Here is a 16,100-nt window from a genome sequence, read left to right on the forward strand (position 1 = left end):
AATCTAATCAGCTATGAAAAGTAGGTATTCAAATAAATAAAACAGTTCATTGATTCACTTTGTACATTTATAGTTCCATTTCTTTGTAATCATTTGATAAAGCTTTAACATTTTCTAAAGCACTTGTAAACTCCCCTTCTTCCATTCCTTCTCCAACATAATGATGGACGAATGCCCTTTTTTTGAACATCAGTTCGAATTTTTTACACAGCCTCAACCAGGCTACTCTAACAGACGACGAATTGGATACCATCACCAGTGCTCGATGTAAGGCAGCTAGATCTCCTCCTGGCACTGTGGTTGGTGGCTGGTAATTTACACCGATCTGAAATAATAATTAATAGTGGTACAATACGAATACACTCAATATGGTACAATAACGGTACCCATAGTGCAGGCGCAGCTTTATTTTGCGAACCTACCTTAAATCCAGTTGGAGACCAAGTTACGAACTTTATAGTTTTCATCCGTCTTATTTGGTTTATCGTTGCATTCACATCATTCGTACTGACATCACCTCGGAAGAAAAGACAACAAGACATGTAGGCGCCTTGCCGTGGGTCGCACTTTACCATCTGGTTTGCAGGCTCAAAGCACGCCATCATGAGCTGCTGAGTTGTGAGCGATTCATGCGATGCCCTGGCCGCGGAGACGAAGGGAGCGAAAGTCACCAGTGGGAAATGAATTCTGGGGTAGGGAACTAAGTTAGTCTGGAATTCAACCAACTGTATATTCATGGAGCCTTCAAATCGTATTGATGCTGTCATGCAGGATAGTACCTGGAAATAAAGATATATGTAGTTAGGTACTTAACTAAATAAATGAATTGAAAGGGAAAATTTATCTTTTTGGCGCTTTTCGTTCTAAGGTACTTACCTGAGCAATAAGTCTATTTAAATTTGTATATGTAGGACGTGGAACATCCAAATTTCTGGCTAAAATATCGTACAAGGCTTCATTGTCAAATATGAAACAGACATCCTCATAATTCATACATGCATGAGTAGTTAACACTGCATTGTATGGCTCTACTATGATTGGCGATATCCTCGGAGCTGGATAGATGGCGTATTCAATCTTGGACAGCTTGCCATAATGTTTCGATAAACAATCCAACAGTAAGGATGTGAATCCCGATCCAGTTCCACCACCGAAAGAACGGACGATGATGAACCCTTGAAGGCTATGGCAATCTTCAGCAACCAGGCGAACCCGATTGAGAGCCAAATCTATTATCTCTCGTCCAACTCCAAAATATCCACGAGCAAAGTTACTTGCTGCATCTTCTTTTCCAGTTATTAAAGAACTAGGGTGAAATAGCTGCCTGTAGGTACCGGTTCGTATTTCATCTGAATGAGAAATATGAAAGAAGAAATTGGTCATCAGATGCCATATCAATCGTACTTTGTCAATAAAAAGAGCATGTTACCTATTGGCGTTGGCTCTAAATCGATCATAACCACTCTGGGTACAACTTTTCCTGCTCCAGTGATATTGAAGAAGGCATTGCAGCTGGACTCCAGCTGAGGGTAGGCTAAGATGCCATTGGGTCCAACTCCGTGCTCCAAGCAGTAGAGCTCCCAGCACGCATTGCCGACTTGCACACCGGCTTGCCCAATGTGGATGTGGATAATTTCTTTCTGAAATGGTATACAGTCATGTACCTACCTATTTAGATGAATCACTAATAGAATCTCTGATGGAGAAACTATTACGAGGTAACTAAGTAGGTAAGCAGTTAATTATGTAGGTACACATACATAGGTGTTTTTTAAGTAGTCTAACCACTGAGCGTGTATGATGAGTTCATGAGACTTATGAATGTGGTCGAGGATAAAGAAGTACTTATACGTCAGGATTAAGGCAAATGTGAATAACTATAGTTAGTCCAAATTAGCCTCAATATGCCATAACGACAACGACCCACTGTGTAGTATACTAATTGCCTTTCTCCTTGTATGTAATGGCCTACTAAGACGGCTCTGCTACGCTTATCCTGGACACAGTAGGTTTTTTTAGAAATATCACTATCCACTAGTTTACAACTCTACTTTTATGAATAAACTCACTCCGGCCATGACGAATTATGATAATGTCTCGTAAAAAATCACTGCATAATTTAGAATGCCTGCCTAAACATTATAGAATCTAGTTGATTTTTTGGTGTAAAAATAATTACATGGTTATGTAATCATATTTATAGACCATGTTTATTTACAAGTCAAGGAGCCAGACTACAGATCAAAACATCAAAAACTTTAAAATTTCGCGCGTTTAACCTAAAGCGCTAAAGGAAGAATTTAATAACATTTTTATATATTTAGCGATGGATTCTATAAAATACTACAACACTGCAGAGTTTAATAAATAAATAACCATAATCATAATGCCATAATCTTTTGCTTCCATCGAAATAATCGACTGAAAGTCCTCAAAATAAACATTTAAAATGAAATGGTCTGTATGAATATTTAGATGACGTACCATTGACATAAACTGACAACTGTCAAACTACTCAGTCTGTTTTCTACAATCAATCAGACGGTTTTGTCATGAGGTTTTTTCATATTTCCTTCGCTGTTATTGGTGGACCCAGAAAAGTGCCAATCCCATGACTGGAATTTATTTCACCTTTGTGGCCTTTGACATAGAAAACATATACCCCTATCAAAGTTTTCCAAAACTTGTAAACAAGTTGAAATATTTTATTTTTGCACTGTAATTGTATTTATAAAGTGATAACGAATTCACACCACACTGTGACCACACCGATAGTGTGTAAGTGCGAGATTGTCTTGCCAACCATTGTACACCGCATTCAGTTTATTACATTTGAACCATCAGGATGAACTTCGCCGGAAAAGTGGTTGTAATAACCGGTGCGAGCTCCGGCATCGGCGCGGCCACGGCCGTGCTGTTCTCGCGGCTCGGCGCGCGCCTGGCGCTCACCGGCAGAAACTTCGAGAACCTGCAGAAGGTGGGCCGCGACTGCGACCAGAAAACCGCTCCTTTACTCGTGCCCGCTGATCTTACCAAGGAGGCCGACATCGAGACCATCGTCAACAAGACCATAGACCACTACGGGCAGCTAGACGTGCTCGTCAACAATGCCGGGATCATTGAGACCGGAACTATCGAGACCACCAGCCTGGCCCAGTACGACCGCCTCATGAACACCAATGTGCGTTCCATCTACTACCTTACCATGTTAGCTACGCCCCATCTTCTCAAGACTAAGGGCAACATTGTTAATGTCTCCAGCGTCAACGGCATCAGATCTTTCCCTGGTGTCCTCGCATACAACATCTCTAAAGCAGCTGTTGACCAGCTGACAAGGTGTGTTGCTCTGGAATTAGCCCCCAAAGGCGTTCGCGTCAACTGTGTGAACCCTGGCGTCATTCTCACTGAGCTTCAGAAGAGAGGTGGTTTGAATGAGCAGCAGTATGCGGCCTTCTTGGAGAGAAGCAAGGAGACTCATGCCCTCGGGCGGCCGGGGAAGCCTGAAGAAGTTGCCAATACTATTGCATTTTTGGCTAGTGAGATGGCCAGTAACATCACAGGAGCTAGTCTGCCAGTAGACGGTGGTCGCCATGCTATGTGCCCCCGGTAAATAAAAGTACATAACAATGTTTTCATATTATTATACTCAATACTAGTCCTAAGGGTAAAATCAACCAATTATAACTTTTTTATGTGTTTGGAAATATTTACTCTGTTATTACATAAGTGCAAATACTTAAAAATTAAACCATTATTTTGATTTTAAATGTGGTCTTTTAATATTGTATTAAAAAATATCTCTAATCCACTGTACAATTTACTTTACAACTTAAATCTAATTATTGTACTAACATTTTAAGAGAGTAGCATATATTGATAAGTCAGTAACAGTCCATAAGACACAAAAGCTAGGTTCATGTTACACTCTTCAAACTGGCATAAGAATTACATAACTTACACAACCATATAACTGGTTCAATTCATATTTGTTTAGTTGCTGTTATCATCTACAGTTGTTGGGAACTGATATGAAAATGATAATAGTTGGTCTTTCGTAACTGGCACTGGGTATTATAGTTATTATTTTAACACTTTCCAGTCAGGTAATTACAGGTTAAACTGCTATTAATATAATTTATGCTAATTCACTTTACAAAATATCTAATTAATGTTGAACTGCTGCGTAACCTACCTACACCTATTGTTTAAACTTAAAATAAATAATAGTAACTAACTAGCTACAATACATGGTATTGTGTGATATTTCCGAAGCCTAGCATAAGGACACATTGAATGAAGCAACATTGCATAAGTCTGTACTACATATTAGTATCTTAGAAGGACCTACAGGAGAAATAGGAAATTAATATCCTGATACTGTAGTTAGCGTAATAGCGCCTAAGATTACCTCTATTCAAACGATTAGGTTTCTAACACAACTATGTGATTTGTAGCTAAACATAAAAATCAGGCGTTTAAATTATTCAATAGCAGAAAGTCTGAGATCGCCCTTGGCTTGCTATTGCAGCATGATTTCTCTTCAAGTTTATTCAGGAGTTAAATGGACTCTAGAAGGTGAAACTTAAACAACGTTGAAAACTGTAAACAAGTGACCATTTCAGGAAACTTGTGTTTGGATAAGTTGGGCTCCTAGTCTAGACTTTGTGCGGTTGTTTCCAGTTCGTCACATTAGCTTTATGCACACTGGCGAAGAATGGGAATTTACTTCCCCAAAATAGTCAAAAGTGTGCACAAAGCCAGTGTGGAAAACTGAGGAGAACCAATTTTGTAGCTTTTACCTACATAATAGTTAGATTATATCACTCTAATAACTACCGAATAAACAAAACACAGTCAAGGCCTAAGAAGTTCTTTAGCTGGCACGGCTTGGAACAGTTTCTTGACCTCGTTGACGCAGGCGAGGATGATGTGCTGGAAGGCAGTGGGCGCGATGTCGTGCATCACCGGCTCCCAGTTGGTGTTGATCACCGTGTGGATCGTGTCCGCTGGAAGAGATAGGACAGTGAGGATAGGTCATTGTGGCCGGCCACTCCAACATGACAAACTATCGCATAGTTAGTAGTAAACACAGTCATACGAGTGATGTTTACGATGCGATGCCTGACATAAGGTAAGCTGCGAAATCTCATCCACGTTGTTTTAGAAGTAAATTCAGTATCGCAACTAGTTTTAGCCTACTAGTTTAGTTTTAGTTTAAGCATACCTAGTAGTTAGACTGGTACTTATGTAAACAGTAACATGCAGCCACTTCTTTGAAACGTATCTAGTTAACTACCTACCATGCGAAGAAGACATACATTATGATAGTGTTTTGTTGATGAAATAGATGCCATTGGAATTTTTACGTAGCTATACAGGGTTCAATTTTATCAGTGTAACGTAGGTAATTCCGGTCATCTGTCCATGTATCTTGGATACCTACCTACATAAATACCTGCCGACGGGCATTACACTGATAAATTTTTACCCTATATAGGTATGTAGCTATAACTATAAAAATAATGTGTTTTGACGAGGAAGATAAGTAGGTAGGTGGTGGTTTGATGAATGAAGAGTTGCGGTAGTTTGTTATAATTTATAATGATGTTGGCAATATTATGTTTGTTTATTATGAATTAGTTATTAGTAAGTAAGTAGATTTATGAATGATACAGTAACAATTATACGTAGGAGGTGTTAGCTAACAGTCATGAGTGAAGAGTATGTAATAGAGCGATACAACGAAAACGAAAACAGCTGAAGAATACAAAATGAAAACCATAAGAAACCAAAACAAGACATGCAGACGAAAAGCTCCATAAAAGTCAAACGATAAACAAGATTCTCCAACCATTCAGGGCCTCAGGAGCTCAGAAGAAGGCACGGCCGTGAAGAGTTTCTCGACCTCCTTGACGCATCGCCTGGTGATCTCGTTGATGGCCGGGGGGGCCACTTCGGACATTATCACCCGCCAGTTCTCGTTCACAAACCTACTTGTTAAGTCCGCTGAAAGTAATGTTGTATAGTTAGTGCTGATTGTCACTTGTTTTGTTTATGATTTGTGAGAGTAATACAATCTGTAGGTGTGTTACGTAACTAGTACGCTAGGTAATTTGTATTTATTGATGAAAGCATACGTGGGTAACTATGTGAGGAATAAAATGGTTGAAAGTATCTATATGTGATTTTTGTCCTGCACCCTACTCTAAAATATATAAACCTAAAAAGAACTCTAATAAGAAACTCACAGAGCTGTTTGTTGCCATTAAACAGGTTGGTGAACTTGAACTGAGCTCGGTCCATCTTGTAGCTGTCCCGGTAGCTGTCCACGCGCCAGTGCCCGTCGTGCGTCGAGTACTGGTACTTCACTATGATGTTCAGGTTCGCTGTGGGGAGAGAGAAAGGACGTTATTATTCCAAGGGATTCGAGACTAGACGAGAGGGACCGAGATGTTAGGGGATTAGAGAGTCAGCGCCATTCGCACAAAAAGTTACGCATTAGATCTCATTTAGGAGCACCTACACACAAACATACAGATACTTCATAAGAGAAGTAGAATCTTTGGTAACTACAAAATTATCTCCTATAGATGTTGGCTGATTTCTCCTTCCCGGTAAGATAGTAAGGTTTATAAAATATCTTGACCTGGAGAGTGAGAGTTGGCCAATGACTGGTAGTTACTTTCATACTATTTCTGTCAAAATCTTATGATAGTAACTAAGGTAGTAGAGACACTGGCCACTATCCTCCTATCCTCCAATTCTTCTCCATACATACCTACTTAAATATAAGTAAGTATACTAACTGATCTTGATCTTGGCCTGTCCCTTGCCGCGGATGGGCAGGATCAGCAGCTGCCCCTCCATGTCGTAGTCCGCCTTCAGCGTCACGTTGGACGTGAAGTCCAGCGTCGCGCGGCCCTCCGAGTTGTACATCCTGGGGGGAGAGAGGGGTCGGTGTTATATGGTTGGTAGGTGGTTATAGTTGATGATGGAGCAACGTAAATAAAATAATGTGAGTTTTTTCAAGGAGCTAGGAAGAAATAATTTACATATTTGCTTCAAAATACCGTAGAGATGCAATGTCCCAGCGGTAGTCATAGTTACTGACTAGGTATAACGTCCGTTATACCTAGTCAGTAAATATGTGGTCCTTATAGCCAACAGCTACGTTTAACATTACATACCTAGTTATCTATATGTCGCAGGCATCTGGTTTAATCTCCTGTTTGATTGAACCGCTAGCCCGTTCATTGGATGACGCTATTCAGTTGTATGACTAGGCCGAACGTTGATTGTACAAGCGTCACAAAAGGTTCTACCTTTTTTGGCATAAGATTTATTTGCCTAATCTCGTATTGCATAGTAACGTTTGGTCAAAGTCTCGTTACGCCGAAAATCGTATGGCATAAATCTCGTTTAGTAAAAAGTTATTTCGCATAACATTGTTTAGCCTAATAATGGTATGGCCAAATCTTGAATAGCCTAATAATGCTATGGCATAGGTTTATACAAAGTAATAATATTCGTTTGGCTTTAACTTTGACGGAGCGTCTCCCTACATAGCGCAAACTGGTACCTTGTATTGTTTCCGCTGTTTGGAAAACGCTCCGCTCCGCTTCGCTCCGCTTCGCTGCGCTCCGCTTTGGTTTTGATGAACATGTGCACCTAACACGCTCCTCCTCGCTTTGCTCGCCGTCGCACCTATTTTTAGGTTTCGATCTCATGGGGTTTGTAATAATTATATTGGTCGTTAACTTTCGATTTTTTGATCATACAATATCGTGATTTTCGGGATGTAGGAGAAAAATACCTCAATTTGTACATTTACTACATACTTAATATATTATTTATTAAGATAACATTAGGAGAAACAAGATTATACATAGGTATAGACGAACATAAATTTGAGCAAACGAAACTTAGGTGTTTAAAGATTGTGCCTAAAGAGTTTTAGACGAAACGAGCCTTATGCCACATAAGTCTTGGCAAGGTGATGGTTCGGCCAAAAAGGTTTAGACCATACGAGTTATGCGAAATGAGTTTTGGTCAATAAAGATTATGCGAGATGAGCGGAACCCGTCACAAAACGTCCAACTAGTTAGCGGACTTAAAATCAGTCAGGTGGTGAATAAAACAAATATGGCGTCTAACAGCGAACAGCTGACACAAAAAGCACTTGTATTGTTATTTTTGGAAATAAATTAGCTTTAAAGTGCGTTATTTATGTTAAAATAGTGTGACAACATGGATTTACCTATTATTACACCGCCGGCGGATAGTTTCAAAGAAAAAATGTGCTGAAACTGGATAATTATGAACAACAATATCAAGGTACGTTTATTATTATTGTTTAGTTAATTTGTGAGATGAGAGCTTTGTAACATAGTCTTTTTGTTGACTCTTGTCTGGTCATGTTCATCCTAACCAGACATTAGAAAGTTGCTATACTATATCCCATTTAACGACTTCGCTGAATAACGTTCAGTCAAGACGTTGGACGTTACAGTCAACCACTTGACGAGTTGTTCTTTAGTCATTCAACTGAGTAGCGTCATCCAATGAACGGGCTAGCGGTTCAATCAAACAGGAGATTAAACCAGATGCCTGCGACATATATATAAAAAGGTATCTTTGTCGCGCGTGCATAGGGAAGGGAAAGTAACAAAACGTAAGAAAACATAGTTATACCTAATAAAAATAAACTCACCTAAAAGCATTAATCCTGAACCCTCCAAGCCCGGTCACCACGGTATCATAGAAGGTCAACTTCAGCGCCGGGTTGTCCACATGCACGGTGCCGAGGTGGACCGGGTCTAGCGTGGCGATGCCCAGCTCCGGGATGCCCTGGGTGAAGCGCCGCCCGCCCGCCCGGATCACGCCCTCGATGCACGAGTCTAGGCCGGGGTCTGACGCGGAGCAGGCCGTGAAGAATGGCGCTGTGGGGTGGAGGTTGGGATTGAGCACGTTCTATGCCTATGCATACGTCTATACGTGGAGGTAAGTATCCTTACAAACTACATCTTATTCTGGGCATGCGGCACGGGTCGGTTATCGTCGTCGGTAAACTCATTAATGTGCATTCCACCAATCACACAGTGTTTATTTACGTAGATAACGGATCCGTGCTGCGGGGACTGTACTGTCATTAAAAAAATACCAGGTTGGACTATTTGTGATGTGGTGCTCTTCTAGTAAATTTATCAATTATAATGGCTAGAAGAGTGGAGCAATAAACAAAGTGGTTCTATACTTTTGTTACCACCATGATAGATAATCTGATTCCGGATAGAATATCTCGCATAGGGCATTGTAGTCAAGTGACATAGACACTGATACGACTATGAGATAGACTGGTACTTGTAAGACATGAATTACCCAAGTCATATTTCACATTTGGGTGTAGCTCAAGTGTTCATTGGCTCATACAGAGCTCCACTTTGCAAGACAATGGAATAACGACAAAGAAATCGAATACGGTTCACATATATATGTAAGTACTAAAATATTCGTGGAGCATACGACACAATGAGTATTGTCAGTTTTTGATCACACACTTCTGGCAACATATAGCATTTAGTTGTACCTTCAATGTAAACTAAAGTGTCGAAATACCTAAAGATAGGTATAACCAAAAATGACGAGTCTACCCAGAAAAAAAATGCTCTCATTTCTGAATTTTAACACGTTCCACGCCATGTCGGTCACTTCTGGGCGACAGTGGTATATTTCAATCGGGCCAATTCAAATCAGTAACATGTCAAAATTTCGCAACTTTTTTTTTGAGTTATTTAAATAGATATACCGATTTTAATTAAAATAAATTATTTACTGAGTTATGGGGTATCACCCAGCAATGAACGACGCGGTCTCCAAGGACGGAAAACCGAAAATTCGTTGCACAGAGCCGCGCGGGTCAGCCCCGGCCACAGTGTGTCGCCCACCCCCCACTAGTAGCTAACTTTGCCCCAAACTTAAATATACCTACTTATATTTTATAAGTAACTTAGTACCTAATCGTTATTAAGGACGATAATTGACCCGAAAGTTGAGAGATTTCATAAATTTGATGTTCGATTAAATAGTCGATAGACATAATTTTACTCTACCACCATTTCACAAATGCAGGCAAAAAACCACACACTTAAAAAATATTGCCGTTACTAAAAGCCCATTAATTCCCATATTGATTTTACCTACCTATGTAGGCACCTAAATCAGAAATGAAATGCTTTCATATATTACATAATAACTCCAGTGTGGGTAAGTTCATAACCTTATAATCAGTAGTTTAACCTTAACCAATTGTTACCTATCCATTGCAATTTCCTCTAGAAATCATTAAACTTTTCCGGTTGGTAAATTGCATTTACTAGAATCTTCCTTTGAACATAGTATAGAACGGAAATCGATTTGTTAATTATGTATTTGAACCTTGAACTACGATGCAGGAAGACCAAGTCGGTTCGTACTTCACCCATTCAATCTGACAATGCTTATTGACATAACTTTTACCTTATTTACTACCGTTACATAATGCTATTTTTATCCTCTAAGTAGTTGAATTTCTTTACGACGTGACGATCATTAGAGTCTAGGTACTACTTATTGTAAGTATACATAGTTATAAGAGCGGATGTTGTGGTCATTTATCCTAGAGGATTTGTAACATTTGACACATGCTTTTAATGTTTTGCGCTTTTGATTTTTAGCAAAGTTAGCAAATTAATTGCTACTAAGGGACAAAATATAAAACGATTCCAAAATTATCAATTAATAGAACTCACGCATAGCTGAAGCTGAAATGCCGGCAACGCCGCACATGACCGCCAACACACACAACTGCACACGCATTTTGCTTAAAATTAATATTAAATAAATAAGAACTAAATGTTCCCGGCACTCCAAAGGAGGTTCGAATAGGACTGATCCTGGATCACCGTGCCACTCGCATTTATACCTTACGCAACCTCCTAGCTCGGATACCCGCCAGTGTTACATGAGCTCTATGAAAACTTTCAACACACATTTTGTTCCTAATTATTAGTATATTTGAGCTGGGTGCAGGTCAAGATAGACTGGTTGTTAGTTTGCGTGTAGGACCGCCCTTACCGAAGTATTTTTGTTTACAATTTGTACTACAAATAGTTGTAAGTACTAATTATGGTACAAAATGAATTGCTAATTTGTATGTTTGTAAATAAACCATGATCAAACAACATGTAATAGCTATTGCCGGTGGATGATAGGGGGTGTGATACTGGTGAACGGATGAGATGACCATTAGTTGAACTTATAGAAAATCAATAGTCATGTGTAATCAGGATCTTCACAAACAAAAAGAGACTTCATATTTGCACCGTAAATTAAATATGTACTCGATCTTTAATTAAATATATTTTATAACTATCATTATTATATAACTACTATTACCTACTCTACAAATGCGTGCATACAAACAAACTATTTATAAAACAAGTGTACAAAATTATATTGTTATAGGATATTTATATTTATCCTACCATCACCTTAATATATTCTACTTTTGAATGATATATGTATAGAAAGTGGACTAGCTACTTGTGATACCGTAATCCAGTAAAAGTTTCCGTGACACGTGTAAACAACAACTTTAATTCGGCAGTTACAAGTTCAAACATCTGCCAGCTCCATTACATTTATTAGAAATTATGTTTTGTATTTATTTTTTTACAAATAACAGTAGTAGATACGCGATTTGCAGCAATGCACCTCTGCCTACCCCGTAAGGGAGTATATTAGTACAAGGCGTGAGTGCGTGTGTGTTAGATACGCGATATAGCTAGACATGCAAGTAACTTCCAACGTAGTAAACGTTGTAATTTAACAGCATGGATCTACTTTTCTTAATTACTATTCCTAAAAGCATAGGTAGCATACCTAGAAAAGCATAATATTATATAAAAGCTGGCACTATAAGCTCCTAAGTAGTATGTGTATTGATTAAAGAATATTTTACCAAAATCTCGCAAAAAACACATTTAAAACCCTACGAGTATAAATTTTGAAAACCCAATCAATAATGCATAACGCATCGCTCCTAACTTTAGTATATAATTCAATGACATTACAATGTGAAGAATCAAAGATCTTTATTATTGGAGCAGCGCTTTCGCCCCACGTTGAATTCTTTTGTTCCCAAGTTCTGTTTGACAGGGTGAAGTAGAGTCCTTTAGCATTTTTGAAAGCAAATTACTAAAATTGTTGTCTTCTTATTAATTTTACTGGCTTTTCTCATTTAATATGAGTGTCTAGATAGTTTTTTTATGTAAGTACATTATAGTGCCTGATGTATCATTATAGATTTTGTTTAATACATTAATTTCCATACATCATAAAAACTTTCTATAAATCTATTTATCACATTGTCAGAAGTATTAAATACGATGAATTGGAGTTGTGTAATTTATATAACATAGCTGTTCCCGCGCGCTTCGCTTCGCCTTAAAAAGTTTTCCCGTGGGAATTCCGGGATAAACAGTAGCCTATGTTCTTTCCCAGGGTCTAGACCGTATATATACCAAATTTCATTGAAATCCGTTCAGTAGTTTTGGCGTGAAAGAGTAACAGACAGACAGACAGACACAGTTACTTTCGCATTTATAATATTAGTAAGGATTTGTTATTTATACATATTTTAACTAAATAACTTAAAAAAGGAGGAATACTTTGGGTACGATCAGGTGGACTTCATGCTAAAAGCATTTTATCCCAATCAACCTACACGAGGATATTTTTATAATGTATTCGTTTTTGTAGTTAGTTTAGTTTACTATTAGGTAAGTAGCACATAATGGAAGTACATAGAACAAGCATAAATCAGTCTCTACCTATAAAATACACTTGAATTACTATTCAATAAGTAATTTCTTTGACGATCACATCTCACTATTGGCTACAAATGAGGAATGTTAATTCTGCTAATATAAAGCCGCTTTGTGACTCGACTCGTTATTACTGAGTAATGATCTTGTGTCGTCATGTTATACGTCACATTTGTGTATAATTCATGCAAATGTATTTTTACTTTTGTCTGGTCCCCGTAGGCATTTACGACTTTTCAAATAAAAATTATTGACAAATCATAGACATCGCAAAACACTCAGTTATAACAGTGCTGTAAATTTATAGAAAGTATCTGTATTTGTATAAATAGTGTATGTTTGCATCGAGGATGTATATTATTATAAAGTTTTATAGTTAGGTACTTATCCCTTATTTTCATCGACTGAACAAACTGTACCTACTAAACAAAATATTTTAAAAAGGTTAGAAATTATTTATTACGTTTTTCAGCACCACACACCAAAAATACTCAAAAAATACATTAAAAGAACTAAGAACTTATAATATTAACATCTAAACTTCCACTTTACAACAATATTCTATGAATTCTATCCAACTACCTCTCTTCACATGACGTCAAAGGAATCCACTCAAAGTGTGTCTCTGACGCACTTCCTGTGACGTCACGCGGAGGCTCTACTAGCGCACCTGACTCGGGGCACGTAGCTATTCCAGAAAGTCAGGCTTTCCGACGGAGATAGCATATCATTAATGTGGTGTGGTGGGTTTTCTGGTATCACTGTTTTAAGTGTGTAGGCAATTATGTGTCAAGATACTTAGCCATAATAATAAGAGAGCCTTTCCTTAAGTAGAGTTAGATAACTTTTAGAGAAATTTAATAAATATAGATGAACGAATGGGTATAACATAAGACTTTTTTTAAGGTGAATGTGCAAGTAAAATTAATAGATTGAATATTACTTAGGGCGGATTCGACCAACGTCGAGTAACTTTTTACTCACGAGTAAAGTACCAGTTACTCGCGAGTAAGCAGATTTTGCATTCTACCAAACCTGAAACCAAGATAACTAGCTTATCCCAAGAATAAAATGTTATACCGCCAAAATTGACCGTGTAACGAGCTTATCCGAGAGTAATTTTGTAATGGCGGCAGCACATCAGCTGATTAGAAAACCGTCATAATGACATATAAACACATCTGTCAAAACATAAACAAAAGTACGTTAAAAGGCAAAGTCTCAGAATAACAACAGCGAATAAAATATTAAAACATAAACAATTTCATACTTTTATAATCCATTCAAACTAAGTTGGCATGTCATTTCTATTGCATGCTTTGAAACGCAACTATTTTTATTTTAGTTGCATTACAGTTTCGTTCCTCGTTCATTCAATTTAATCATGGTATAACTTGGTAGAATGCAAATGTACTTATCCTAGATATTTACTCGCGTATAATTTTAATTCCGGTATAGTTATTCTCGTGTAACGTGATGTTTGGACGAATTCACCCTTAAGAGTATAACTTTACAACGGCCAAAATACGACGTTTTTGTTATTAATTACAACGAATAATTATTGTACCCTAATAAACTAATTTTAGAGTTGGCACTTGTTTTTGTTGGAAAGTTGGCACTTGATTTTTGTTGTAAAGTTAACGTTGTCAGACTCAATAGTGTATGTAGCACCACGAGAATTTTAGCCTTTATCGACACATCGGCCTCTAACGACAGTAACGACTATAATTCAACATTACGCTATTAAGTAGATGTATGTACAACATACATCAAGATTCACCTATTTTCGGTGATAATGTTATCTGTTTCTATTTATGTTCTAAACCGCTAGGCCATTTTATTAAACTAATATGATTAAAACTAGTTATTTAATTGTAGTGACTCATCATAAATAATAATAATAATAAGTACACCTCCAATGATGTTTGAGACTAAACAGGTTTCTACAATCTAGGCCGTGTAAATAAATACAGTGATTTATGTATTGCGAGGTACATTGACCGACTTGCTAGGTCAAAGTCAAAGTTAGACGAGAGTTTAAATTTTATTTTGTTGTTACTAGATGCAAAGTTTTTTGTTTACTATTGCAAATTTGGTATTGCCGCTTCAACACCCAGTTGGAAAAGTTTTTAAAACGTCATTAAACCTTAAAGTAAAGTAAATAAAATGCTTAGTAGAGCTTAGCTTATTAATGACCAAACGAACTTACCCAATTGCATTAAACTGAAGTTCCATCATACCTTGTTATACCTATGTGGATCAGTTTTGTCCAGCCATTAGTTTTTCCCTCCATGCACAGTCATGACTCAATTTCCTACGATTAATTGAGGTTAGTATGATTATTCAATCGATTATATTATAAATCGGATGAGTCGCGTTTCTAAGCTTGGTTTATTATCGGTCGATTCACTCCGGTATGATTCCGGATTCACTCAAGTTCAATACCAGTGCCATGTGTTGTATCACGTAGCCCTCTGTCAACTAATATCATTGTGAATTAATACTATAATTGATCTTATAGTTTAATGCGTTGAGCTAATGACTGAGATTGGGCAATCGCGTGTTGGTAGTGGGTCGATTGTTTATGTGTATCTTGTTATTTTAGTGACGCACCAGGAATCATCCTGGTTATCACCCATTCGAGTGTTCACTGCTACATAGACTGCTAGTATGTGGGTTCAAGTATCCACTAGACTGCTAGCTGGCAGGACTGTCTGTAAGCCACACAGTCTATTTTTGACAATAATGTATCTTTCAATTACTACCTAGGCTAGAAAGGATGCAATAAAGTCTATATAAGTAAGTAATTATTGAAGCTAATTCATAGGGGATTTATCCGATTCACTTATTAGATCACCTGATGAATGGTTTCTGTTTGTTTTAAATAATGATATTTTTATAAAATTTCTAAATAAAGACACACTATTGATTTTATCTACTGCCATCTATCGATACACATATGAACTCACATTTCTACTGTTGTGTAGTTTATGGCGGTCGGCACTCCTATATATATGATTGAGTTTAACGGCAAAGCAGTTAGATGGCGTGCCAGTTATTACTGAATTGATTTTAAAGAAGTTGAGTGTAAGCAATCTTTATCATTCTTTCTTTCAAATATTGATCAAGTTATGTTGGAGTTATGTTCTGGCTGACATTTTACTTATTTATGCATCGCACCCAAACTTTTCCGTTCATCTTTTTTCTATAACAGGGATGCACAGACTTATCAAGACT

General features: G+C 37.7%; 3 protein-coding genes across 4 annotated transcripts; 1 reads left to right on the forward strand and 2 right to left on the reverse strand.

Moving 5' to 3' along the window:
• Window positions 1–49: 49 nt before the first annotated feature.
• LOC125490360 (tubulin alpha-1C chain-like) lies at window positions 50–2,195 on the reverse strand. Its single transcript, XM_048629351.1, has 5 exons — window positions 2,070–2,195; window positions 1,430–1,640; window positions 877–1,349; window positions 423–779; window positions 50–325 (listed from the first exon to the last, which is right to left on the reverse strand). The coding sequence occupies exons 1-5, from the start codon at window positions 2,076–2,078 to the stop codon at window positions 68–70; spliced, it is 1,308 nt and encodes a 435-aa protein (XP_048485308.1). The 5' UTR covers window positions 2,079–2,195; the 3' UTR covers window positions 50–67.
• Window positions 2,196–2,678: 483 nt separating this feature from the next.
• On the forward strand, window positions 2,679–3,767 carry LOC105389564 (3-oxoacyl-[acyl-carrier-protein] reductase FabG). Its single transcript, XM_011560696.3, has one exon. The coding sequence runs from the start codon at window positions 2,846–2,848 to the stop codon at window positions 3,608–3,610; it is 765 nt and encodes a 254-aa protein (XP_011558998.3). The 5' UTR covers window positions 2,679–2,845; the 3' UTR covers window positions 3,611–3,767.
• A 599-nt stretch (window positions 3,768–4,366) lies between these two features.
• On the reverse strand, window positions 4,367–10,937 carry LOC105385150 (circadian clock-controlled protein daywake-like). Of its 2 annotated transcripts, XM_011555478.3 has the most exons (6): window positions 10,788–10,937; window positions 8,711–8,939; window positions 6,807–6,937; window positions 6,249–6,386; window positions 5,852–6,006; window positions 4,869–5,006 (listed from the first exon to the last, which is right to left on the reverse strand). In XM_011555478.3, exons 1-5 carry the CDS (start codon window positions 10,852–10,854, stop codon window positions 5,855–5,857), a joined length of 717 nt encoding a protein of 238 aa, XP_011553780.3. In that variant the 5' UTR covers window positions 10,855–10,937; the 3' UTR covers window positions 4,869–5,006; window positions 5,852–5,854. The 2 variants fall into 2 exon arrangements, with proteins under 2 accessions (XP_048485310.1, XP_011553780.3); XM_048629353.1 differs by lacking the exon at window positions 5,852–6,006 and having other exon boundaries at window positions 4,367–5,006.
• Between the last annotated feature and the right edge of the window lie 5,163 nt (window positions 10,938–16,100).

The sequence above is a fragment of the Plutella xylostella genome, chromosome 23 (assembly GCF_932276165.1).
Source record: "Plutella xylostella chromosome 23, ilPluXylo3.1, whole genome shotgun sequence".
NCBI classification, from domain to species: Eukaryota; Metazoa; Arthropoda; class Insecta; order Lepidoptera; family Plutellidae; genus Plutella; species Plutella xylostella.

Bases quoted from the DNA above. Each gene is read 5' to 3' on its own strand.
- LOC125490360 (XM_048629351.1), bottom strand. The intron at 1,350-1,429 runs GTAACATGCTCT...TTTCTCATTCAG, and splicing joins TTTAGAGCCAACGCCAATAG to ATGAAATACGAACCGGTACC. The intron at 780-876 runs GTAAGTACCTTA...CTTTATTTCCAG, and splicing joins TAAATAGACTTATTGCTCAG to GTACTATCCTGCATGACAGC.
- LOC105385150 (XM_048629353.1), bottom strand. From the start codon at position 10,854: ATGCGTGTGCAGTTGTGTGTGTTGGCGGTCATGTGCGGCGTTGCCGGC. The intron at 8,940-10,787 runs GTGAGTTCTATT...TCCACCCCACAG, and splicing joins CATTTCAGCTTCAGCTATGC to CGCCATTCTTCACGGCCTGC. The intron at 6,938-8,710 runs GTGAGTTTATTT...CTCTCCCCCCAG, and splicing joins TTCAGGATTAATGCTTTTAG to GATGTACAACTCGGAGGGCC.
- LOC105389564 (XM_011560696.3), top strand. From the start codon at position 2,846: ATGAACTTCGCCGGAAAAGTGGTTGTAATAACCGGTGCGAGCTCCGGC.